At 41.0% G+C, this 27,872-nt stretch overlaps 1 protein-coding gene across 3 annotated transcripts in view; it reads right to left on the bottom strand.

The window, feature by feature from the left end:
• The window catches only part of LOC140068392 (poly [ADP-ribose] polymerase tankyrase-1), a 150,621-nt gene that overhangs the window by 28,107 nt on the left and 94,642 nt on the right, over window positions 1-27,872 (bottom strand). For 2 of the 3 annotated variants that reach the window (XM_072113995.1, XM_072113997.1), the window contains 9 exons: window positions 25,540-25,711; window positions 23,394-23,473; window positions 16,253-16,398; window positions 14,220-14,385; window positions 13,382-13,601; window positions 11,723-11,832; window positions 11,049-11,237; window positions 10,660-10,897; window positions 8,721-8,803 (listed from right to left, as the gene is read on the bottom strand). In XM_072113995.1, the coding sequence (XP_071970096.1) occupies window positions 8,721-8,803; window positions 10,660-10,897; window positions 11,049-11,237; window positions 11,723-11,832; window positions 13,382-13,601; window positions 14,220-14,385; window positions 16,253-16,398; window positions 23,394-23,473; window positions 25,540-25,711 (1,404 nt within the window). The remainder of the gene's footprint in view (window positions 1-8,720; window positions 8,804-10,659; window positions 10,898-11,048; window positions 11,238-11,722; window positions 11,833-13,381; window positions 13,602-14,219; window positions 14,386-16,252; window positions 16,399-23,393; window positions 23,474-25,539; window positions 25,712-27,872) is intronic. The other variant, XM_072113996.1, reaches the window with a different exon arrangement.

Here is a 27,872-nt window from a genome sequence, read left to right as displayed (position 1 = left end):
TCTCAGTGGTGTAAATGGTCCTAAACCCCTTACATTTGAGTCTTCCTCCAGACTCTGTAACAGTCTGACATCCTCCAACATTTCTATTGGGATACCTAAATCCGTACTTGTTTTCTTATCTCTCCTTTTAAAGAACTTATGCCATCCTAATCTTCTGGCAAATAAATGTAGGTCTTTTGTCCAGGTAAACGAGTCAAAATCGGTAGTGGGGACGAAATTGAGCCCTTTTTTCAGGACCTCTATTTCATCTATAGTCAGGGGTCTTAAGGACAGATTTATCACCTGGGATTCTGAGGTGGGTTTCGATTCCTCAGGGGGTACGCTGTTTCTAAAAAATGTTGTTGGGAGGGTTGTTGTGTGTATGTATTCGACCTTCCCCTACCTCTCCCTGTTCCTCTGGATCTCTGTCCACCTCTTTTCCCCCTTCCTCTACTCTCTGTCTCTGACAGGTCCGTATCCGTGGATGATAGGTCTGTTTCAACCTCCCTATTTGTATTGGTCGGGGTCAGGACGGTGTACGCCCTGTTGTCCCTGAAGTCCTGTAGATCCCTTGTGAACTGTCGGTGTTTCCTGTCTTTAAGATGATATTGGAATTTTTCCAAAACCGACTGTAATTGTGACTCCTTTTTTGTAAAGTCCGGTTCCCCAGAGAATTTTTTAACAATGTCAATCTGTTCTGCCAGTCTCTTTTCTAGGTTCTCTAGATTCTGTTTCTCTTCTATTAGCAGTAATTGCATGAACCTTAGCGAACTCGCAGTCGCCTCCTTCTCCCATTTGGCGAGAAGTGCTGAGTTCCTAAATCTATTCCCTGGGGATAATGTGATGCGAAGTCCCCGTGGTACAATATTACTCTTTAAGTAATTTTCCAGAGACTGTACTTCCCACCATGACGTGTACTGATCCTTAAATGTGCGAGTAAGTTCTTTAAAGGCCGTCTGATATGTGGGAGTATAGCGCTTTTGTACAAATGTTTTATCAGAAAACACTTCATTTGCCTCTACCAGCCATTGTTGTTTGTCTGTACCTGTACTCAGGAATCCTGCCATAGCCTGAGTATAAAGAAAATTGACAAAGCAAAAAGCATCAAAGAGAAAAGTTTGATCTTGAAGATCGGTTACTAGTCAAGAGTATGAGCAGCATATAGGTAACCAGTTAAAAGTAAAAACACTTTATTAATTTCTATTAAAAATAGGATAACCGACTCACATATAGAATATTGGGCCCAAGGCCTCGACGTCCCAACACCAACACCCTAGTGGATATTTATATACACAATTATTTAAGATAGGCGCATAAGGTGGTACACACCTGTTGGAGACTAACAGAGTTGAAAAATGGGTACAAATGAAAACATACCTGTTCTGGGGGTACCTCAATATACTACCCACCAGTGGTGTTATTTACCCATACGTTTGTCACTGTCTGTCTCAGTAGTGTAGTCCTGGCGGGGCCACCTCTTTCTCTCCTGAAGGTCAGTGGGGGAGGGGTGTGACACCTTGTACTAGGCTTCCCCTACTCCCCAACAAGCTCCCGCCCTTACAAGGGCAGTCCCAAAAACTGTCCCTTGTGCTAAATTTTATGTCACACCTCCCTGACGCGTTTCCACAGAATGTTTCATCAGAGGGAGAAATTTCATACGTAAATTGCCCTAGGAACAATAATTAAACTGATATCAGTACAAACACTGCATCCCTTGCACCCAGATAGATTCGTTCTATCCAGCTCACCTTAGGTCAGTGGGGCAGTTCCATAAAGACTGGTCCGGTGGGGGAGGAGTGCCTTCACCCATCCGTTTGCGCCTAGTGTCCACACCGGGTAGTTGGCGTGTGACGCCTTACCAAATGTGAGCCGCTTAAATAGCGGCCTGTCCCGCCCCTCGTGACGTCATCCAAACGTGTAGGGGGCCCACCCGTTTCCCTTCAGCGTGTTCCCTATATCATAAGGTTTCAACTTACCACGCTGTCGGTCAAACCGGAAGTGCCGCCTACGTCACTTCCGGGACGGCGGCCGAAGATTCTAATGCTCAGGCGGTGCCATAGCAACGCCTTAGGAAGCCGCGCTTGCGCAGTTCAGTCGCAGGCAGCGGTGCTTTCACTCTAATAGGCCTGGTTAGACCCATATCGTACAGGTACAGATTAACAGTCTCATAGTGCTACAGATTTTGGCCAATAGTCATGACACCCTTGATTTTCAGGTAAGTCCCAATCCAAGTGCTGCAAAATTATCCTGACATTGTGGTTGATGTTCGGGTCAAACCCGATCAAGGAGGAGGAGCCAGAGGCAGAAAATATAAAAGATACACAAATTACATCTAGTACGTTTAAGGTTATGCTTATAGGAGGAACGAGGCTGACACTGTTACTCCTATAAAGAATATGAAAAAGCCTATACACGAGGATCATCTGTGTTCTGTTTTAGATAAAGCAGGCATATTGTAACTGGAGGTTGAGACCCCTAGGGGCTACGGTGTTAAGTAGATATATCCATCTCGCCTCCCTCTGTAGTACTCTACGGTCCCAGTCACCTCCCCTGGGTGGGGGGGGCACCAATTCGATTCCTGTAAATTTAATGGCAGCGGCTTGGCCATTATGCCTGGCATGTATGTGGCGCGCTATTGGAGTGTCCCGATTATGTTCAATGTCGCCTAGATGGTTTCCAATTCTTCTGCGGAACTCTTGAATCGTCTTTCCTACGTATTCGAGTCCGCAAACGCATGTGGCCTTATAAATGACTCCCTTGGACCTACAATTAATGTAGTCTTTAATGATGTATGTCCTATTATTGTTGTTCCCGACAAATGATTTACCTGTCTTCAAAAACGGGCAGGCTACACATCCGCTGCATTTGAAGCAGCCAGATATTTTACGCTCAAGCCAGGTGCCTTTGGGGGTAGGGGCCATATAGTGGCTATGTACCACTCTGTCCCGTATTGATCTACCTCGCCTGAAGGTCACCATGGGTCTCTTTCCAATGACATCCTCTAGGTCTGGGTCCATCATGAGGATGGGCCAATGTTTGGTCAAAATTTCTTTGGCCATATCGGCCCCGTTGTCAAACGTGGCAATCATCCTCATGATTTGTGTTGTGGAGAGGCGATAAAGAGTCCTTTCGAACATTTGTAAAAAATCTGGATAAAAACAGCATCGGATTGCGTTTTACGTGTGAAATTGAGGAATACCAACTCCCATTTCTGGACGTACTGATTAGGAAAGATAGCAGGGGCTTTCTACAGACGTCAGTATATAGAAAGCCATCATCCACAAACGCATTGTTACGCTGGGAAAGCAATCACCCTAGAGCACTATGTAAAGGCATCCCCAAGGGCCAATACCTCAGGATGAAACGGAACTGCAGCAGCAGAAAAGATTTCAAAACACTTGCTGACGACCTGAGGGGCAGGTTCAGAGAGCGGGGATACCCTGACCAGTGTCTCCGTACAGCATACCAACATGCAGCGGAAAGGGATAGACAGGATCTCCTAACCCCAAAGAAAGAGGAATCGAGTAGGGAACAGAAAATCATGAGGATGATTGCCACGTTTGACAACGGGGCCGATATGGCCAAAGAAATTTTGACCAAACATTGGCCCATCCTCATGATGGACCCAGACCTAGAGGATGTCATTGGAAAGAGACCCATGGTGACCTTCAGGCGAGGTAGATCAATACGGGACAGAGTGGTACATAGCCACTATATGGCCCCTACCCCCAAAGGCACCTGGCTTGAGCGTAAAATATCTGGCTGCTTCAAATGCAGCGGATGTGTAGCCTGCCCGTTTTTGAAGACAGGTAAATCATTTGTCGGGAACAACAATAATAGGACATACATCATTAAAGACTACATTAATTGTAGGTCCAAGGGAGTCATTTATAAGGCCACATGCGTTTGCGGACTCGAATACGTAGGAAAGACGATTCAAGAGTTCCGCAGAAGAATTGGAAACCATCTAGGCGACATTGAACATAATCGGGACACTCCAATAGCGCGCCACATACATGCCAGGCATAATGGCCAAGCCGCTGCCATTAAATTTACAGGAATCGAATTGGTGCCCCCCCCCACCCAGGGGAGGTGACTGGGACCGTAGAGTACTACAGAGGGAGGCGAGATGGATATATCTACTTAACACCGTAGCCCCTAGGGGTCTCAACCTCCAGTTACAATATGCCTGCTTTATCTAAAACAGAACACAGATGATCCTCGTGTATAGGCTTTTTCATATTCTTTATAGGAGTAACAGTGTCAGCCTCGTTCCTCCTATAAGCATAACCTTAAACGTACTAGATGTAATTTGTGTATCTTTTATATTTTCTGCCTCTGGCTCCTCCTCCTTGATCGGGTTTGACCCGAACATCAACCACAATGTCAGGATAATTTTGCAGCACTTGGATTGGGACTTACCTGAAAATCAAGGGTGTCATGACTATTGGCCAAAATCTGTAGCACTATGAGACTGTTAATCTGTACCTGTACGATATGGGTCTAACCAGGCCTATTAGAGTGAAAGCACCGCTGCCTGCGACTGAACTGCGCAAGCGCGGCTTCCTAAGGCGTTGCTATGGCACCGCCTGAGCATTAGAATCTTCGGCCGCCGTCCCGGAAGTGACGTAGGCGGCACTTCCGGTTTGACCGACAGCGTGGTAAGTTGAAACCTTATGATATAGGGAACACGCTGAAGGGAAACGGGTGGGCCCCCTACACGTTTGGATGACGTCACGAGGGGCGGGACAGGCCGCTATTTAAGCGGCTCACATTTGGTAAGGCGTCACACGCCAACTACCCGGTGTGGACACTAGGCGCAAACGGATGGGTGAAGGCACTCCTCCCCCACCGGACCAGTCTTTATGGAACTGCCCCACTGACCTAAGGTGAGCTGGATAGAACGAATCTATCTGGGTGCAAGGGATGCAGTGTTTGTACTGATATCAGTTTAATTATTGTTCCTAGGGCAATTTACGTATGAAATTTCTCCCTCTGATGAAACATTCTGTGGAAACGCGTCAGGGAGGTGTGACATAAAATTTAGCACAAGGGACAGTTTTTGGGACTGCCCATGTAAGGGCGGGAGCTTGTTGGGGAGTAGGGGAAGCCTAGTACAAGGTGTCACACCCCTCCCCCACTGACCTTCAGGAGAGAAAGAGGTGGCCCCGCCAGGACTACACTACTGAGACAGACAGTGACAAACGTATGGGTAAATAACACCACTGGTGGGTAGTATATTGAGGTACCCCCAGAACAGGTATGTTTTCATTTGTACCCATTTTTCAACTCTGTTAGTCTCCAACAGGTGTGTACCACCTTATGCGCCTATCTTAAATAATTGTGTATATAAATATCCACTAGGGTGTTGGTGTTGGGACGTCGAGGCCTTGGGCCCAATATTCTATATGTGAGTCGGTTATCCTATTTTTAATAGAAATTAATAAAGTGTTTTTACTTTTAACTGGTTACCTATATGCTGCTCATACTCTTGACTAGTAACCGATCTTCAAGATCAAACTTTTCTCTTTGATGCTTTTTGCTTTAACATAGGAATGCAAACAATTTGATATCACAGGAGAAATATATTCTGAAATATTCATGACAATATATACATTCTACCAATACTTGGACTACACCGGTCCATGGAGAGCATTGCCTGAACAAGCAGAATACACCTTCCTAAGTTTCTTAAAAGCAAGTGGGATCTTGATATTCAGTAGTAACATTTGTGTAACCATGACCAAACACATTTGCAAAGCAAAGTTTCCACAGAGCTATACAGGCAGTCCCCGGGTTAGATACAAGATAGGGTCTGTAGGGGTTTGTAGGGTTTGTTCTTAAGTTGAATTTGTATGAAAGTCAGAACTGTATATTTTATCATTGTAATCCCAGCCAGAACTTTTTTGGTCTCTGTGACAATTGGATTTTAAAAATGTTGGGTTGTCATAAGAATCAGGATTAACAATAAATCTTCATTGCAGACACATTTGATAACTGTTACAGCTGTTTATTGCAGCCTAGGACTAAAGTAGAATAAATGATCAAAATCCAGGGGTCCGTTTGTAACTAGTCACTAGAGTGAACATACCCTGGTTTAGACAATAAAGTAGGAAATGAAGTCAGCGCAATGGCTTTTCCCTTCTAGGGCTGCTGCCCCCTATATGTCACACATACGGCTTTCATTCAGTTTATAAGCACAATGAAAGCGACAGGGGGCGTGCCACAGCATCGGGTGTTGGCTACCGTTTACATGTGTTTTCATAGAAAAGCATTTGGCACGTCCCTGTTCCTTTTCATTAAGCTTCAACAGGAGCTTCAACAGAATCAAAGCGGTACGTGTGACAGCACCCTAAGGGTGATGGTACATGGCGTTTTGAACAAAAAGTGGAACAAAAAGTAATGGATATTTTAAACTTTTGTAAAAAAAAATAATAAACTGAAAAGTGGGGCATGCAATATTGTTCATCCTCTTTACTTTCAGTGCAGCAAAGTCACTCCAAAAGTTCAGTGAGGATCTCTGAATGATCCATTGTTCTCCTAAATTACATATAATCCACCTGTGTGTTATCAAGTCTCCATATAAATACACCTGCTCTGTGTAAGTCTCAGGGTTCTGTTTAACCCCTTAACGAACTGGGCCTTTTTTTTGTTTTTTTCATTTCCATTTTTTACTTTTTATTTTTACACGTAAAGGGCTTGGTGACTGCTTGTTTTCTGTGTAACAAATTGCACTTCATAGTGACGGGATTTAATATTGCATGTCATGCACTAGGAAGTGGGAAAACTAATTCGAAATGCAGTGAAAATAGTGAAAATCAACATTTGTGACGTTTTCTTGTGGGCTTTCACTGTGCACCCTAAATAACATGTCTACTTTATTCTTTGGGTCAGTGCGATCATGGGGATAACAAATTTGTATAGGTTTTTGTAATGTTTTCATCTATTAGCGCTAATAACTTTTTTTATACTCTGGTGTACGGAGCAGTAGGTGGAGTCATTATTTGCAACTTTTGATTACGTATTCAATGCTACCATTTTTAGGATTCTACGACCTTTTGATCATTTTTTTATAGCATTTTTTATATTTTTCCAAATGGCAAAAAAGGGCCATTTTCAACTTCGGGTGCCATTTTCCATTACGGGGTTGAGCACAGTGAAAAAAACGTTATTATATTTTGATAGATCAGGTATTTTCGGACGTGGCGATACCCAATTATACCTGATTTTTACTGTTTATTTATATCAGTTCTAGGGAAAGGGAGGTGATTTGAATTTTTAAGTTTTTTTATTATAATTTTTTTGAGAACTTTTTTTATTCTTACTTTTACTATTTTCAGACTCCCTAGTATACTATAGTATGGCAGTATATGAGATTTTCCTCCACATTTATTACAGTGTGCAAATGGCACATTGTACTGAAATGGTTAAAACGAGGTCTTCGGAAGACCCGAGGCTGTCATGGCGACAGTCAGCCGCTCCCCGATGACATCATGGGGAGAGATGACCATCACCAAGATGGCGCTGCCCATGGGCCACCATCTTTTTTGGAGCCGCCGGCAGTGATCGTCAGAATAACACCAGTGATCGGTGCTAGCACCGACTTAGTGTGTTGCCACTAAGTATTTGCTGCAATATGCAGCAAAGACTTACTGGCTATGGAGAGGGCTCAGCCCATGAGCACTCTCCATGCACCCGCACCATGGGTTAAAGGGCATCATGAAGACCAAGGAACACACCAGGCAGGTCCGTGATACTGTTGTGGAGAAGTATACAAAAAGATTTCACAAACTTTAGCTATCATATTGAAATGGAAGGAGTATCAGACCATTGAAAATCTACCAAGACCCGGCCGTCCATCTAAACTTTCATCTCAAACAAGAAGACTGATCAGAGATGCAGCCAAGAGGCCCATGATCTCTCTGGATAGACTGCATAGATCTACAGCTGAGGAGGGAGAGTCGGGGGGAAAACAATCAGTCGTGCACTATACAAATCTGGCCTTTATGGAAGTTGCAAGGAGAAAGCCATTTCACAAAGATGGCCATAAAAAGTCTTGTTAAAGTTTGCCACAAGCAACCTGGGAGACACACCAAACAGGAGCAAGATTTACCTTTAAGCAAGACAATGATCCCAAACATAAAGCAAAATCTACAATGGAACTAAACTTATCCAGGTGTTAGAATGGTCAAGTCAAAGTCCAGACCTGAATCCAATAAAGAATCTGTGGAAAGAGCTGAAAACTGCTGTCCACAAAATGTTCTCGATCCAACATCACTGAGTTCGAGCTGTTTTCCAAGGAAGAACAGGCAAGAAGTTCAGTTTCTCGATGTGCAAAACTGATGGAGACTTACAGCTGTAATCTCAGCAAAAGGTGGTGCTATAAAGTATTAACTTAAGGGGGCCGAATAATATTACAAGACCCACTTTTCAGTTTATTATTTTTTTTTCAAAAGTTTAAAATATCCGATAAATTTTGTTCCACTGCACAATTGTTTCCCACTTGTTGATTTTTCAAATGACAATTTTATATGTTTGAAGCCTGAAATGTGGCAAAAAAGGTAGAAAAGTTCAAGGGGGGCTGTAGCATATGCATGATGGCATTCAAAATATTTTATAACAATAATCTCATTTGAAGCAATACCTTTAGATCCTTCAGGTCAAAGATTCAGCCATAGAATAGATTTGACAGTAGAGATGCTCGGCATCAGCAGAGATAACACATTTAGTTTGTATCTTACCTGTTCTGTTTCAAAGATATCCCGGAGGTGTTCTAGACCCAGGCTTTTCAGAAACTGATTGATGTTCATGTCAAGACCTGCAACTGCAAGGGGGAAAAAAGACAGAATATATTTCTTCCAGCGGACATTCAGCTGACTACAAAAAAAATATTTCACGCAATACCATATGGCTTATTATATATCTGCAGTAAAAGTGAGGACACAGCATGTGCTGCAAAGTAGACCGTAAACGGAAAGGAAAAAACTAACAGTAAACATATCAATGTAACAAAAAAAAAAAGTTTAAATTCAGACAAAATATCAATGGTTGAATTCACATGTCAATGACATATTACTTTTAATGATCTAAATAGTTGCAATTAAATATTACTCTAAGGGTGCGGTCACACGTAGCATTTAACACATTTGTTTAAAACCACATTGCAACAGCTGAAGAGATATTTGCCTAATTAAACAGCTGTTAACATTTGTGTTTACAAAAAGAAAATGTTAAAGCATGCGTTTACAGTTGCGTTTTGAACACACACTAAGAAACACTCCAGTCAAAGATAATGCATTGAATAATTCATGGTCCACCCTTCAGGTCAGGCACCATGTAGTATTGTTTAAATAAGCTGTGACTGGGGTGTTCCCTTAACTAGCTGGACTCAGAGGAAGCGTATCAATGGAACTGTAGGCAGTTCCCGAATTAAGAACAGGTCATATACTGGGGGCGGAGAGGCTGGCTATATACTGGAGGCATGCTGGCTGGCTATATATTGGGGGCGGGGGTTTGGCTATTTACCAAGGGTGAGTGCGCTGGCTATTACCTGGGGGCAAGAGGGCTGGCTATATACTGGAGGTGGGTGCTGGCTAGCTATATACAGGGGGTCAGAGGGCTGGCTAGCTATATACAGGGGGTCAGGGGACTGGCTAGCTATGTACTGGGGGGCATGGGGCTGGTTAGCTATATAGTGGGTGGAGATTGTGACCAACGCATTTCCCACCCTAGGTCTGTGGTAAAATTAGGTATCTCGGCTTGGCTTATACTTGAGTATATACAGTACTTTCTTTATTAAACCTGTACACTGAAATCCAGCAAAATCTCAGATTGAGTTCTTTAGCAGTTAGTTATAGGGTTTTTAGTTAAAGTGTATTTATTGGCTTGAATGCTATCAATTTCAACCAATCACAAAACACTGGCAGATAGGTGATTTATCCGATGTGTCTGAGAACAGAACTATTCTAGTTGCACATAGCAACTAGAGTTCTGATTGGTTTCCATGGGCAACTAGAACAGGTGTGCTCTCAGACACTTCTGATAAATCTTCCTTTGAGATCCTATGTAAAATTATGTATCCTTTATTGCAAAATCTTCTTTAAAAACATCAGATGACAGCATAACAAATTAATGTTTCAGGGAAAAAAAATAAGCCATGAGTAAGGCATTTTTTTCTCCTGCTACAGGAGCTTGTTATCCTGTCATCTATGATGTTTTATCAAGAAGTTTTTTTTTTCAATAAAGCCTAAATTGTTTAACCTTCATGTGGATCTTGTATCTGCTGGAATTGGATCTTTGTCTATTGTTTGTCCCACTTGACGTCACCGGTACCTCCGATACACAGTTTCAGCGAAGCTACCAGCTGGGGCTTCTTTGCTGTACGGTCACTATGAGAATATCTATCTACGAGGATTATATTAAGGAACCACAGATTTGTATATCAAGTTTGACCATCTTTGGATGAATTTGCAATGTGTCTCGACTAGCCGGGGGATCCTTCTAGTGTATGGCAACTACGCTCACAGAGTGCAGGGACCAGCCACGGATGTACCTACACCCGGAAATCTTCACCAATAGGTTAGTGTTTGAAACATGGTGCTCATATTATTTTTCCTACTAGGTTCTCATAAAATAATTATCCCGTGCAGGTAATTCGAGAAAGATAAACATAGGTTTTACCTTCAGCTTCTTTTCTTTCTGTCCCTGCAGCTCCATCACCAGCATTTGAAGATCCTCCTGCAGCAAGATCAGCCAAGGGACCAGTTAGATTATCAATGCTGCTGGCGGCAGAAAGACATGAGGGGGTAGATGCTGGAGAAATTATTGAGGCACTGACTACCGTAGCTTGAGGTTTGAAGCAGCTAGGTAAAGCCTCGGGAGGCATTGCATCTATTAGCAGAGCTCGAATATCATCTGCCTAAACGAAAAGTGAAACACCAGTGTTAATTAACCTATTTTAAATGAGCAGAAGTTACAAATTAATTAAAGTATTAGAACCCTAATAGTGTTGTCATGAAACAAGTTGAATATTACTATTACAACAAAAATACATAAACCAAAACACTTACTGTAGCTAAATCCAATGGAGTTTGGCTTTCCTGGTTCTTCATCGTGGGATCTGCTCCATGAGCTAAAAGTAAAGCACATAACTGTGTCCTTCCTTTCTGGGCGGCTTCATGTAAGGGGGTGAATGCCCATTTATCCGTGGCATTTACACAAGTGTTGTACTTGATCAATAAGGCTGCAATGTCAACATGCTAGAAAGAAACAAATAGATAAAATTAGAACCTACAAACAGTTTCTAGACCATTCCTGGGTAGGATTAATTAAAATGGTGCAACATTCTGTAAGGCTATAGTCAAATCTGCATCAGAGCTGGAAACACTGTCCATGATAAATAATGTGATAAAAGATGACCAGTCTGTTTTGTTTAATATGCACAGCCATTCAAAAGATACCTCTGTCTATTGAAGTTCTTGTATATCTGCCACGCTCACCGATCTCCGTCAGCTCCATAGAGATTAACGGAGCAGAACGGTCATGAGTGGCCGTCTGCTCCATTAGTCTCAGGAGCGGTGAGGGGTCTAATGGATCCTTCGTTTTCGCAATCTGTGGGGCTCTCAGCACCGAGACCCCCACTGATCAGCAAGTTAGGTACTATCCCGTCCATAGGGCCTAACTTTAGTTCGTGGGAAAACCCCTTTAATATTTCATGAACACTGTCGTGCAGCTTTCTTCTTACCCCGTATGATGCTGCATTGTGTAAGGGAATAAGTCCTCCTTTATCTTGTGCATTGACATCTGCACCATGCTCAAGGAGATATTCAGCCACCTCCAGATTGTTATAACCAGCTGAGGAAAAAAGTAAACAAAAGCATTTAAGAAACAGAGTGATAAAAGCTTTAAAGGGAACCTATTGCCACATTTTTACAAATACAGCTAGTGATAGGCTCCAATAGAGCCATATTGCCTCACTGGCAACAAATTTTAGTTGAAATGCGGAGTACTTGTAGCCCTTTACCAGCACCTGGTTTGGGCAGTAAAATTCTTCTTTAAAGAAACATAGAGAAAATATAAAATATATAAAAGAGTAGTAGCTGACTGACCGCTGAACAGCATGTGGTACACATTGGAATAAATTCACCTTATACTTTAGGGTGTGACATAAACACGATGCTGTATACGAATGTGCATTTACTGAGCCAGTCAGATTTAGCCTATGTGAGAGAATGGGAAGCAGGCAGGCACAATGACAGAAATAATTGAGGCTTGAGTTTTTATACAGCTAGGTAAAGTATCAAATGTATTATCAGCCAGGCCTGAATAGCATCAACCCATGTGAAAAGCAAAACCCTCAAAAAATTAATTTATGCGCAAAGCTACCCTACACATCGTGTGCATTTCACAAGTCGCAAACAATGGATACGTGGTCTGTTTTTGCAGACTGAGTTATTGGCATGTGAGGTCCACTCTTGTGCCGATGAAAGTAACGGAAGCCGTCTATGCCACAAATACAGGCAGGACATGCTCTGTCTTTTGTGACTTGGACAGTCGGCTCTCATACAAAAATGGGGAAAACATGACCCTTGTGTGTGAGCATGAAGAAATAAATTTGTGTGCTATCCTTTGAATCAACAGACAGCAAACAGACAAAAACAATAATTATGTGCAGGGAGCCGAGATAAATTTCAATGCTTGGGAATAAAGTGAATGGATTAATTTTCTCCCGATTTCTCTCTCTTACGATTTTAGAAAAAGACAGAGACAGGTCAGAAGTGTTGGTCATGGGGTGCTGTTTCATATTACCCCCAAATCGCTAAAATGACGAGGCAAAAGCACACAGCTAAACGCGCTTCTTGTTGTTTGGCTCGGCTTAGTCCCGAGCATTAAGCACTTTACACATGAAGTTTGCTCAGCCAGCCTTAGCCTGGATGGACACACGTCAGCGAGCTAGAGAGGAGGAGAGATGGGCGCTGTTCAACACTTCAATCTCCATAGGAAGTAGTGTGACACTCCCGTACTCACGGGGAAGATAGAGGCTGCTCTATCCCCACCCCCCCATATGGCACAGTGGGGAATACATCCATAAAAATGGATAGATGTGTTGCCCAAAGAAAGTGATGAGAAAGTATGCAACCGGTATGGCAACAGAACAGTATGGGTTATATATGACCGTTTTCACACGTTTGTGTAGAAGCCAATATATTCATACATGTGTAACAAGCAGGGAAGCAGGAATTCCTTGGTATCAAATATTTATATGAAGCAAGGAATCCCTGTATGTATGTTTGTATGTGTGAAAGATCCCTAAGAGGAATGGATGATGTGGTCTACCTCAGGACACGGCTTATCAGATTTTGGATTCTTTGGATTGCACTGACACTGACACTGTATTTCTCACCTGCTAGATGCAGAGGGGTTGAGTTCCTCCCTTGAGTGTCCCTGCAGTTAATATTTTCTTGTGTGCAAAGCTTTTGTACTCTTGCTAAGCAGCCTTTTTTTGCTGCGTCAAGTAGTGCTGCATCTCCTCTTAATAAATCCTGAATGTCGGTGTCCCCATCTTTTACTAAATCCAGGGGTGTATTCCCATCTCTGTTTTTCTTGGTTGGATCAGCTCCATGCTAGGAGACAAACTCAAAATTAAAATGGTTTAGAAATGTTCAAATGGATAAAAGAAAATCTATATATATATATATATACACATACATATATATATATTATATATACACACACACACGACAGATAAATATATGAGAAATACCATAATTTTGTTCAAGAAACAGACTTGTATGTCACCTCAGGCCAAAAAGGGATAAACTGAATATGGTGTCATTTATATCTCTACTAATAAAAGGCTTCCACAGCAGATAAAAAATATGTTTTTCTATTCAGCACACAGAAAACAACATATTTGTTACAACACACACAGCAAATGCCATATACATTTTTTTAAACAATGTTAGGTAAATTAAAGAAAAGTGCCCTTTGCAAAGCCTTCAAGAGAAACATATTCAGGCCTTTTTAAAAATCCAAAGCAATAAAAATCCAAGCATAGAGCTTTCCCTAGCATAAACACAGAAACAACATTTAATTTATGGCTTCAATAACCTTTAGAAATTTTGTTTTTGCCTTTGTAATGCGTTTCCAATGCCCACTAGTGCAAGAAACTATAAAGATGCTGCAAAGCCATAAGTAACAGCAGAGAATAGAGGCACAAATAAAATATTTTGCCATCTTACCTTTAATAAAAGCTTACAGATCTCATATTTCCCTTTAGCAGCTGCTTCATGTAGTGGAGTAAATTTCCAGAGATCTGCAACATTTACAGACGCCCCATGTCTCACTAGCAACTCTGCAACTTCATAGTGTCCATAGGAGCAGGCATTGTGTAGAGGGACTAAACCGCTGCATGTAAACGGAAAACACATTTATTCATTTCTTACATCTTCGTAGCTTTATTTACACACCAGAGTTCAGCAATCTCCCACAGAAAATCGTAATGGCATCAGAACGCATTGTGAATTATTTTATTTAAAAAATAACCCCCAAAGACACAACTAGTACTCCACAGAGAGAGAACACTATGGCATGGTATTTTCTTAGTATAGAGTAGAGAATGAAGACTACTGACTCGGCAAACAATCAGAGAATTATAATCTGTTTTCAAATAAATATGTCTCATGCTGTGTCAGTCTGAAAAGCTAAAATACTACTTGTACCTTTATAGCCAGTGGTTAAAAAAATGAAAGATGAGAGTCCTCAGATGAGGATTCCAAAAAGTAATTTCCTCCAATACAAGGCAAATAGAGAGAACCAAAGGGTACCCTTAGTTGTCACCTACAATCCACATCTTGAAGTGCTAAGGGGAATTGCATGCAAATTACAAACTATTTTACAGAAGGATGACAGCCTGGGATCCGTATTTCCAGAGACCCTTCTTCACTGCAATAGACAGGTCTCCAATCTAAAAAATATAATTGTTCCAGAAGAGGACAATGAGCTCCTGACATATTCCTGCAACCAAGATGCAAAACCTGTCCTGACATAATGACCACTGCCCGAATAAAGATACCCAACTCCAGGAAGGATTACATCATCCCAGGTAACTTCATCTGTACCTCACACAATGTGGTCTATCTAATTGTGTGTACCAGATCTCCTTCTGGAGAACTATATGTTGGTGAAACAGGGAAGCAACTGAGGACAAGGATGAACTCTCACCATCACACCATAAAAGAACAGGACAGATCTTCCTGGGCCAAAACACTTCTGCAGCTGAGCTGACCTGAAGTATGCGTATTAAAAAAACTATTTCAAATCAGAGAGAAAGGAAGGTCTGGGAGTACCATTTTATGACATCTGACACTCTCATAACAGGGATGAATGTGTCACGTAGATGTATGTCTTTTTACGTCTCTAAAGGAATCTTCTCATCAGACCATGTGGGGTCATCATTGGAATGGACCAGATCTCAATCAAGGGACAATAAACATCCCACTACTTTTCTTCATCCATTGATTGTCCTGTTTCTTATCCCTTGTCTCATTAAACATAGCGTTACTGTGTCCATTTGTGTAAAAGTATATTCAGATGATGTCTTATACCACGGCTGATGAAGAGACCTGAGTAGACCTCTTCAAGCTTGCAATTGTTATCACTTTTTTTGTTAGTGAATAAAAGGTATCATCAACTGAGGACTGCGTCACTCAGCATTATTCGCAGAACTTAAAGGGATCATCACAAACAGGAACAATAAACCTTACTCCCCCCCATTGTTCATTTGTTGAAAAGTGCAGACCAGGCATCCCAGGTTAAATCTGTCTCTTCCCACCAGTAAAACCATACCCCAAACTTTGCCTTTATCTAAGTTGGCACCACCCACCGTCACCTGGCCTGCCCATCGCGGATTTCGTAATATGTTGACAATATCTGCAGTTTCTCACTGCTAACTCCACCACATAGAGAGAGGGACAACATTCTATTAAAGACAGTGAGAGGACTTCCTCTCTGCTCAGGCGGAGATTTGAAGAGACACTGAGCTGTCAATCAAAAGAAGGAGGGTTCACTGGCAGCCTGGAGTCATGACTCTTCTATTTGGAAATTTACTCTTTTCATATGAGAAAAACAGATGTCATTAATGTACAGTGCCTCAGGGGCAGACAATTTAAGGGGATATGGGGAGGACTTTTAACCATTTACCAGCAGGTATATTACTGGTGTGAGAGGTAAAATTCTTGGGACAGGTCTTCTTTAATTGATTTGACAAACCTACCCCTTGTCTTTGGCATGTACATCAGCTCCATGATGTAGTAGATATTCTACAACAGAAACTCTGTTATAACCAGCAGCAAAGTGTAAGGGAGTTGAATGGCGACCTTCAAGATCCCTGCAGTTTACGTTCTGGGGGCTGCATAGCTGCTGTAAAAAATAAAAACAGTGAATAAATAAATAATGGACTTTATCATTTGCAAACATCCTTTAAATGCCAGCTGAAATCAGGCTTTTACAAGTGACTTTTCGCAACTCAATCTGGAATATAAAACTGAAATATAAAAATATTCCACTTGTAGATTTGTCACTCAAAATACTCAAAAAACAAGTCAAATAATTACTTATCAAAATAAAAACACAAGCTATTTTAAACAGGATACAACCCACAAGACAGTTTAAATGGAGAGCATCCTACTTTAGAATTAGTACTACAAGAATTTATTTTTTATTGGTCTGCATAAAAACCTGGGAATAAATGCTAAGGGCATGCCATTTTGGCACCAGCAACATACAGCAGGAACTCGATGTTTACACTGTGGGTATGGTTGCACAATGCAAGTGAAGTAAATCAGTTCTTGTCCAGTTACAACAGATACACATTACACCACCATGAACATGGTGTGGAGACAGCATAAGCAGCGCTGTGTTCTTGTATAGCAAGAATAACTGATCATGTACTACTAATGTATAAGCCCTTAGCCTTAAGTGGATTCAGCTCTTACCCATTTTATAATCTCCAACTTCCAAGAGCCATAATTTTTTTTATTTAACCATTTAAAGAGATGTACGCCAAATTTATACAATTTGTTACTTTTTGATGTCTTTAACCCCTTAAGGACGGAGGGTTTTCCGGCTCATTTCTCGCTCTCCAACTTCAAAAATCCTTAACTTTTTCATTTTTACGTGTACAGACCTGTGTGAGGGCTTATTTTGTGCGTAACAAATTTTACTTTCCCGTAATGTTATTTATTTTAACATGCCGTGTACTGCGAAGCTGAAAAAAAATTCCAAATGTGGAAAAACGTTCTTGTGGGCTCAGTTTTTACGACTTTCACTCTTCGCTCCAAATAACACACCTACTTTATTCTTTGGTTCGGTGCGATCGCGGTGATACCAAATTTATATAGGTTTTATTGTGTTTTAATACATTTTCAAAAATTAAACGAATGTGTACAAAAAAGAAAAAAAATTTTTTGCCATCTTCTGACGCTAATAACTTTTTCATACTTTGGCGCACGGAAATGTGTGAGGGGTCATTTTTTGCGAAATGAGGCGACGTTTTCATTGCTACCATTTTGAGGTCTGTGCGACATTTTGATCATTTTTTATTTCATTTTTTATGTTATGTAAAAAGGTGTAAAAGTCGCATTTCGGACATTTGGGCGCCATTTCCCGCCTCGGAGGTCACCGCCGGCCGTAACCGTTTTTATATTTTGATAGATCGGGCATTTTGGGACGCGGCGATACCTAATATGTCTGTGATTTTTACTGTTTGTTATGTTTTATATCCGTTCTAGGGAAAGGGGGGTGATTTGAACTTTTAATATTTTATTAATTTTTTTTATTTTTTAAACTTTTTTTTTTCTTTTTTTTTTTCACTATTTTTTAGACCATCTAGGGTACAATAACCCTAGATGATCAGATCGCTCCTACCATATACTGCAATACTACAGTATTGCAATATATGGCGTTTTTGCAGGTCTTACATTACAATGAGCCACTGGCTCATTGTAACGAACCTGCATAAACCATGTAGCCTCGTGTCAAGAGAAGACCCGAGGCTACCATGGTAACCGATCGCCGCCCCCCGATGACGTTCGGGGGCGTGGCGATCGAAAAAAAGATGGCGGCGCCCGCGCGCCGCCGTCTTTTAAACGCCGCCCGCGACTTTGCGGGCGGCGTTTAGAGGGTTAATAGCCGCGATCGGTGCAAGCACCGACCGCGGTTATTAGCGGTGGGGGTTTTGTGCAAAATGCAAAAACCCCCACCTCTGTATGAAGAGGACTCAGCCCGTGAGCCCTCTTCATACATCCCTTATACCTCTGCGCCGTAGAGCTACGGCGCAGATCGTTAAGGGGTTAAAAAATGTAATTTTTGTAAACAAGAACAAATAACATTTTGCCATATTCTGACACTAGCATCTACACTCACCGGCCACTTTATTAGGTACACCTGTCCAACTGCTTGTTAACACTTAATTTCTAATCAGCCAATCACATGGCGGCAACTCAGTGCATTTAGGCATGTAGACATGGTCAAGACAATCTCCTGCAGTTCAAACTGAGCATCAGTATGGGGAAGAAAGGTGATTTGAGTGCCTTTGAACGTGGCATGGTTGTTAGTGCGAGAAGGGCTGGTCTGAGTATTTCAGAAACTGCTGATCTACTGGGATTTTCACGCACAACCATCTCTAGGGTTTACAGAGAATGGTCCGAAAAAGAAAAAACATCCAATGAGCGGCAGTTCTGTGGGCGGAAATGCCTTGTTGATGCCAGAGGAGTATGGGCAGACTGGTTCGAGCTGATAGAAAGGCAACAGTAACTCAAATCGCCACCCGTTACAACCAAGGTAGGCAGAAGAGCATCTCTGAACGCACAGTACGTCGAACTTTGAGGCAGATGGGCTACAGCAGCAGAAGACCACACCGGGTGCCACTCCTTTCAGCTAAGAACAGGAAACTGAGGCTACAATTTGCACAAGCTCATCGAAATTGGACAGTAGAAGATTGGAAAAACGTTGCCTGGTCTGATGAGTCTCGATTTCTGCTGCGGCATTCGGATGGTAGATGGTCAGAATTTGGCGTCAACAACATGAAAGCATGGATCCATCCTGCCTTGTATCAACGGTTCAGGTTGGTGGTGGTGGTGTCATGGTGTGGGGAATATTTTCTTGGCACTCTTTGGGCCCCTTGGTACCAATTGAGCATCGTTGCAACGCCACAGCCTACCTGAGTATTGTTGCTGACCATGTCCATCCCTTTATGACCACAATGTACCCAACATTTGATGGCTACTTTCAGCAGGATAATGCGCCATGTCATAAAGCTGGAATCATCTCAGACTGGTTTCTTGAACATGACAATGAGTTCACTGTACTCTAATGGCATCCACAGTCACCAGATTTCAATCCAATAGAGCATCTTTGGGATGTGGTGGAACGGGAGATTTGCATAATGGATGTGCAGCCGACAAATCTGCGGCAACTGTGTGATGCCTTCATGTCAATATGGACCAAAATCTCTGAGGAATGCTTCCAGCACCTTGTTGAATCTATGCCACGAAGAATTGAGGCAGTTCTTAAGGCAAAAGGGGGTTCAACCCGTTACTAGCATGGTGTACCTATTAAAGTGGCCGGTGAGTGTATTTTATACTTCAGTGTATGAAGTTGAGAGAGGTGTCATTTCTTTGCAGGACGTGCTGACTTTTTTTTACTGATGATATTTTGGGAACTGTACAACTTTTTATTTAAGATTTTATGGGTGGCAAAAATCTGGAGGTTTTTTAAATTACTATGTTCACCCTATGGGTTAATCACTTTTATGGTTTCATAGATTGGGCATTCCAGGATGCAAAATACCTATTTAGGATTTTATTTGTTCATTTAAATACAACAGACCCTTGAACTGTAAGTGCTCTCAACAGAGGCTTAACCACACTATTCCAGGTAAGTTGTGGTTAACTAAATCTTAAGTTACATGGCCCTCAATAACTGTGTGGACAGGATATAATTTGCTCAGTCACTATTATGAGCCATGATACAAGTTTTATATGAAGGAAAGAAGCACAAGATGTATGAGATGGACTAGATGAGAGCCAGCCATTAGTATGGTGCTCTACAACTTACCTTTAAGGGCAGGACTGTGTTTTTTTGGACAAAAGTTAACCTTGCCTATGTGATGCAAGTCATTATGCCATGTTAAAGGGTAAGTTGGCAAAATGGCAATTCAAGGTACCGAAGAATAAATTAAATTCCTGCTATTTTGCTAAAGCTCTTGGCTATATTTCAGTGATACTAAAGATACACAATGAAAGCCTCAAGATGAACTTATTGGTTGCTATGGGAACAGCAAAGTAGCATCAAGATATTTAGGGACTATATAACAGTAGAAAAAAGTAGGCTAAATTATCTCCATGGGGACACAAAAAATGTGGTGTTTTCATTTGCCAAGGTTTGAGTAGTGGCCCGACAACCTGGGAAAGGAGTATGGCTGCTAACATACCAAATTCTAAAGGTTTTTGGAACATCAGCCATCTTTCTCCTGCAAGGTGGTGTTAAGAAAACTTCCTGTACTACAAGACAAGAACTACAAAGACCAGCTGCAAGAACAACTGTGCAATGTAGCAGCCCAGTACCAGGTTCCAAATGTGCAGTTCTGGAATACTACTGCTCTGCCAATTTGGAGTACCAGCTATGCGAGAATAATATTCTTCTTGTTGGTGTTCTAGAAAAAATTTTGTTATTTTAACAAAATTGCTGCTGGAAACTTTCAGTAGAGACCGTGTGACGCCACTGTTTGCAATTGAAAGAGCGCACAGAGCCCCAACTGCCAAAAACCATCAGCATGCCAGCCACGGACATTAAACTACTATTTTACAAAATCTGTGATAGAATACTATGTCAGGCTCAAAAAGGCAAGATATAACCATCAATGGAGCCCATATTACTTTCTTCCAGGACTTTTCAATAGAACTGCCAAAAAAGAAGGAAGCAGTTCCTAGACATCAAGCGGAAACTTAAAGGAAACCTACCACTTGTAGTGGCAGGTTTCCGATGAAAATACCGGGCACCAGCTCACGGTGAGCTGGTGCCGGAGCTTATTTTAGTTAGTGTTTTAAACCGCGGTATCGCGGTTTAAAACACTTTTTAAACGTTGTAGCCGGCGCAGGCAGGTACGCGCTCGGCGCTTACCGTGCACGCGGCTCTCATTCACTTCCTATGTAGCCGCGCGCACGGTAAGCGCCGAGTGCATACCTGCCTGCGCCGGCTACAACGTTTAAAAAGTGTTTTAAACCGCGATACCGCAGTTTAAAACACTAACTAAAATAAGCTCCGGCACCAGCTCACCCTGAGCTGGTGCCCGGTATTTTCATCGGAAACCTGCCACTACAAGTGGTAGGTTTCCTTTAAAGCACTGGCGGTTCAATATTCCATGCTGTATCTGGCAAGTTGTGGTGTTGAGATCCACACTTTAAGCAAATAAAAATGATACAGTTTTCCAATATTCTTTCTGTATCAATTCCTCACTATTTTTTAGATCTCTGATTGTGGTCCCTCTATAGAAAGCTTCTATGTTTACTTGCAGTAGATAGAAATCTGACCATGGTAACACAGGTGCACGGCTCATTAGTATCATAGAGAGCTGTGTGATATAACGAGCCGTGCACCTGTGTGACCATGGTCAGATTTCTATCTACTGCAAGTAAACATAGAAGCTTCCTATAGAATGACAGCAATCAGATATCTAGAAAAGTGTGAGGAATTGATACAGAAAGAATATTGGAAAATTGTATAACTTTTCCTTACACAAACTTTTCAATTATTTGCTGAAAGTGGACAACCCCTTTAATGCACCTGTTGGTTGATTGGATGCACGTTGATTACGTCAATGTGCACTACAGCAAGATGTGGCCTGATAACACAGCGCAGGCCGTTTTTCCGAATGCTATTTCAAAACAGCTTTTTCATGGACAGTGGTGAGGATATTTATCTTCATTAAAAATTCATGATTGCTGGACTATAGATGATCTGTTTATGTTACTATATGTTTCTTATTATGTTATTATATATTGACTGGACTAATCCTAGAATCACTAAACGGAGAATGATCTGCTATGTTCAGTGAAACTGGGTTCAGTCCATTAAATCCTGCAAACGCATGGAGCAAGTTTGACGGACCAAACTCCCTTGTGGACACCAGGCTGTTTATTCCCATTGATTAAGAATGCAATGTAAGTAAATGGCATGGTAATTTTTAACTGTACAACATTTTAAATTTGGTATTCCTTACCAGACCATAATAAGGTACAGAAACACATGTTGGCCTAGTGTGGAACAAAGAGGCAGTAAATGGATAAACATCCATGATCAGAACGGACTCCAATGCAGATGAATATTGGCTGCATATTAAAGAAAATTCTCACTCAAAAGACCATAGATGCCTAGGAGGTCTGCCGTACTCACACATCTTTAAAAGAGATTTATGTAACAAACTATTACCATATAGTGGAACCTTGGATTACCAGCCTAATTTGTTCCGGGAACATGCTTGTAACCCAAATGGCTCATATACCAAGGAAAGTTTTCCTATAGGAAATCTTGCAACACACTGTTAGGCTGCATTCACACTGCCGCATTGGGGAACGTATATACGGCCGATATACGTCCTCCATAAATGGCAATGGGCCACGGCGCCCTACGGGAGCGACACCGCTCCGTACCCGTACATGTCCTATCTTTTCCCGTATTATGGCGGGCAACGGCAGTGTGCATGTAGCCTTACACTGTATTAGAAAAGTTCAGTATAGAGCACAAAAATAAAGCATACATTCTGTTTTAAAAGCATTGCTTTTTAGGCTCTTTCAGATGACTGTGTTCAGCCCATGAATCATAGATCTGCAGTGGCTAGATTTCACGGATTGTCCATAGTGCCGGCTACAGAACTCTGTGCAGCATAGTGATATATGTTTTAAGGGACACCTTGCATCAAATATAACTACAGATGCTAGTCACCATGTGGTGAATAAACATGAATTAAAAGAAGTCATCTGGAAAATTGTATGCTATCCTATACTATAAAGAGGCCATAGAAAGGGAGGTAATATTTTTTAACATTTGGCTCGCAAGTGCATAAATAAGCAAATTAGCAACGTTTTGTGTATTTGTGTCGGCCACTTTCCAAGTAGTTCTGTTAAGGGGTGGTCCTTGGTGGAAAAGGATGTGGACTCGAATTTAAGCCACTCACATGACCAAGAACAGTATATGCAGTGGTCACTGAAGCATCAGCACTTCAGGTCTGACTGTAACAGTAAACTGATGGCCATGTGGCAGACAGGGAGAGCATCTTTCATTTTTGTTTTACCTCTTGCCCGCTCCTTACATGGATTTTTATGCATCATAAATGGTTATCTGCTGGTATTACTTACCTTTACAGTATCCAGGTCTCCTGCTTTTGAGGCTTCAAGCAATCTGTAATCCACATCAGAAGTGCGGGCTGGTGTGCTTTCTATAATGAGATAAGTATGTATTTTACTACACATATTTATACATATAGCACAGCAATGTCCATTCACTGGTTGAAAAAAAAAAAAAAAAACTTTGTTACTGAAACCAAACATCAAGTTACATTTAATGTTCTAACCTTATGAAGGCTCTAGTTTATTTTTTTTTTAACCAATAAAGTGTATACTTGGAATTGGAGGACACACTGCTCATTGTGGATCCCTCTTGCATGGATTTTATTTAAGTTTGTTTTAATAGAAAGTATTTTTTTTTTTTTAATTATACATTGTCATAATGTACATTGTCATAACGAGTTCACACCATACATACGTAATATGATGGAGATTAATCATTTTAAGATTTATGAAATCTCCCTGGAATATGGAATATTTTATTGTAGCCAAATGGATTTGTGGGGCAACTTAATTTTGCTAGATTACATTTAGAAGCATAAAAGACTAAGGGTAGCAGAAATCTCAACATATTCAAAGTGACATAAATATCAATGCACACATACAAACACACACTATTCTAGCCAACTAGGTTGTGACTGTTCATTTTCTTGGTTACCGTATATACTCGAGTATAAGCCGACCCAAGTATAAGCCGAGGCCCCTAATTTTATCACAAAACCTGGGAAAAACCAATTGTCTCGAGTATAAGCTGAGGGTGGGAAATGCATTGGTCACAGCCTCCACAGTGAGTATATAACAAGGTATGTACTTAAAACTATATAATAAAATTAATTCATATTATAAAAAGATGCAAAATATGAAACAGCAGGCAGTAATATGAATTTAGTGTTCAACTCATATGAACTATTAGACAATCATTAACATTTATTTAATTATCTAGTCAATTAATAGTTAATTTATTGAATCCATATTTAACAGGATGCTATTAGACATCATTGCTATATATTGAATTTACCTATTTATTCATATGTATAACTGGCTGCTGCGGTTTGTACAGTGGTTTATGATACTAACGAAAGTATTTGAAGCTTACAACTACTATTTAACGTGGTAGGTCTCCTTTAAGTCTTTGTCTGTATACATATTTATTCCTTTTTAATTATAGCCATGTGACATAGATATACACTCTTGCTACTTTCGTCTATAGTTTGGTCTGACGAAAGGTGTTTACATGAAACTTGTTACCCTTTAATCTATTTACAAAATAAAACCAATTGGACCGAAGTAGAATCAGTTCCTTTCTGATGAGGAGACCTTGCGCCAGGCCCCATTTTCTCCTTCTGTACATCTCTGCCTAGTAGTTGGTCACCGAATCTGAAGCTATTGGAAGCTGCTGAGGTAACAATCAACTAGTGGAAGCAACTCACATGCGACATCCAGGTTTTTGACCCTGGATAGGGCCCTTTCCGCAACACGACACGACAAGTGGTAACCAGGTCAGCACCTTTATTTATCTACCTGGATATCCTTGTCTCTTTTGACGTCATCACACGGGGCACCGCCCTCTTTTGCTGTCGTTTTCTATATTGTTTCTTACGATGTATGGCATAGACTTCTCCAACTGGGATACCTTTCCCGGAGACCCCCTAAATGGACAGTGCCAATGCAGTTTTTTATATCCTGCACTCATGGGGCGAGATGCAATATGCTGCATCCGCTCTCCATAGCTGTCCATTGCCTCTGTTGAGGCATATGTCGCTCAGGCAGAGGGTGAGGATGAAAAGACAGAGCTTGCTACTTCTTTCTATCCAGCATAGTGGCAGACAGAGGCAACAACTATGCCTCAGTCTGCCACTGTTTGTCAATGTATAGGCTAAGTGTATACAAAAAATGTGATGTGAATCCAGCCTTATCTTTCGTAGTTTTTGTGGAAGTCGCATTATAAAAAACAGAATCAACAATATTGTTTTTGAAATAGTTGTATGCAAGATTCCCATTAATGATTAGTCATTAGTCAGTAGAAATGTAATTTTTGTTATGTCCAAATGTCTGTATTTTTCTTACTAAGCTTAGAACATTCTAATTGTTATAACCAGCTTTTCATAAAAGGCAAAATTGTCCATAAAACCAAAGCTTTGAAGTTGTGTTCACTCACCGCTTAGAATTTGCTGCACAGCTTCATTTCCCATCTGTGCTGCTGTAAAACCTTGAAGAGAGATAATTGACGCATCAGAGCCAAAACTCAACAGAAGACGACACGTCTGCAGGTGACCTCCCAGTGCTGCTCTGTGTAATGCTGTTTGCCCAAGTGTGTCCAAAGCATTCACCTTAGGGAGAAGTACATAAATGTATTATAACAAAATCTATTAAACTTCGACAATGCAACAGCAGACTTTGAGAAGATACCAGCCTCTTATTTTGATATCAGAAGTTTCACAGCTGGAAACTCAAACAGAAGAGGTCAGAAGAGATGTGAGAATTCTTCTTGAGATCAATGTTAATTATTATGAATGTACCAATTTGAAAATATTGTATCTAAATTGATATTAAAGGGTTACTATAGGTTTTTTCAAAGAGTGCTAATTTTTGCTAAAATCAACTGTTAAAATTATGCTAATCACACAGAAGGGCTTTGGGAATGTTACCAGAGTCCCACCATGTAGCAGATTCACAGGCTGTAACACTGTGCAGGAGCACTCCCCTTCCCTTCGGCACTTCCCCCTCCTTCTGCCTGCTGTAATCTCTCACAATGGGAGGGAGGAAACTTTATCAAATATAAGAAGTGCCTGGATCAATGCCTAAATGACCACTAATTTATGAAGCTTGATTTTGATGGTAGATTTTTTTTTTTTTTTTGATGAATGCATAAATGAACAATGTTATGCTCAGTGACTCCCTGAAAAACATAGAGGGAGATTAATTAAAAATCTGTAATAGCTAGAAAAGTTTGACTACCCAGATTATTACAGTGTATGATTCTGGATTATAATTTTCAAGTCGGCCCCAGGGAGAGGAGGAACTGCTCACCCCCGCCCTCTCCATAGAGAAACATTGGGAACGGTGCCATATTCAGGGGAAAGATAGGACATGTCCTATTTTTTCCCAGGGTACGGAACGGTACGTCGGCCGTATATACATCACCCATACAGATGTGAGAATGCAGCCTTATTGTGTGGCAATGCAGGACTTTTCCTGTTGTTGTCTATGACTGCTGTAGAGTCTAAATACATATTTTGACCTCTGCAATTCTAAGGGTAAACCTTACATTAACCCCTTACCGACGCGCACCATAGTAGTTGATTCTTCCTAAGACCTGAGGCTGACTTGTGTTAGCCATATCATTACAGTGTGCCATCAGCACATTGTAATGAGTGAGAAGGAAAATCCCCATATACTGCCATACTGTAGGTTTTTTATATAAGTATTGAAAAACAGTAAAAATCAAACACATTAGGTATTGCCGCATCCAAAAATGCCCGATCAAAATATAATAACGGTTTTTCACAGAGTTTAACCGGTAATGGAAAACAGCGCCCAAAGTAAAAAATGGCACTTTTTTGCCATTTTGAAAAATATAAAAAAAAAATCAAAAGTGATCAAAAGATCGCACAGTCCTAAAAATTATAGCAATGAAAGTGTCATCAAAAGTCGCAAAAATGACACCATCCACAGCTCCGTAAGATGGCAAAATCCCCCCCCAAATTTTTTGTACAGGTGGTTTTAATTTTTGTAAATGTACGAAAACATTATAAAACCTATACAAATTTGGTATCCCCTTAATCGTACCGACCCAAAGAATAAAGTAGACATGTCATTTGGGGCGCACAGTGAAAGCTGTAAAATCCAAGCCCACAAGAAAATGGTGCAAATGCGGGTTTTCACCATTTTCACTGCATTTGGATTCCCCCCCCCCCCTGATTCCCAGTACACGGCATTGAATATTAAATACCGTTACTAGGAAGTGCAATTTGTTACGCAGAAAATAAGCCATCACACAGCTCTTTACGTGTAAATATAAAAGTTATAGATTTTTGCAGGTGGGGAGTGAAAAATAAAAATGAAAAAACTAAAGAAGGCCTGATCATTAAGGGGTTAATAAAAGCTACAACAGAAAAAGTCATTTTTGGCTTGTACCATCAACAGCTTCTCCTGCTGTATAGCCTGGAAGTAGCTTAACTGCTGAATAATTTTTTTTCCTACTTTCCTGTGAAAATCACACATATGCTTGGTGGTGGACACCCTGGCAAGAACATATAATGTTCAGTTGGAATTACTCTTTCAAAACAATAAATAGACTGAATAATGTTTTGTGGGAAAAGTAAAAGTTTTACTTAAGTAAAGCTCTATTGTTTTTACAAGGTGCCATTAAGAGGTTTCGAATCAGGAATGAGCTCCTTTGGTAAGCCCACAGCATCCCGCAAATTGGTAAGACTAAATTGGTTGCTATAGTAGTCCTGGGCCTCAAATGCCCCCAGATTTTTCCTGTAC

The sequence above is a fragment of the Engystomops pustulosus genome, chromosome 1, assembly GCF_040894005.1.
Source record: "Engystomops pustulosus chromosome 1, aEngPut4.maternal, whole genome shotgun sequence".
NCBI classification, from domain to species: Eukaryota; Metazoa; Chordata; class Amphibia; order Anura; family Leptodactylidae; genus Engystomops; species Engystomops pustulosus.
Note: the sequence above shows the minus strand (reverse complement) of the source record. Positions and strands in the feature narration are given on the sequence as shown.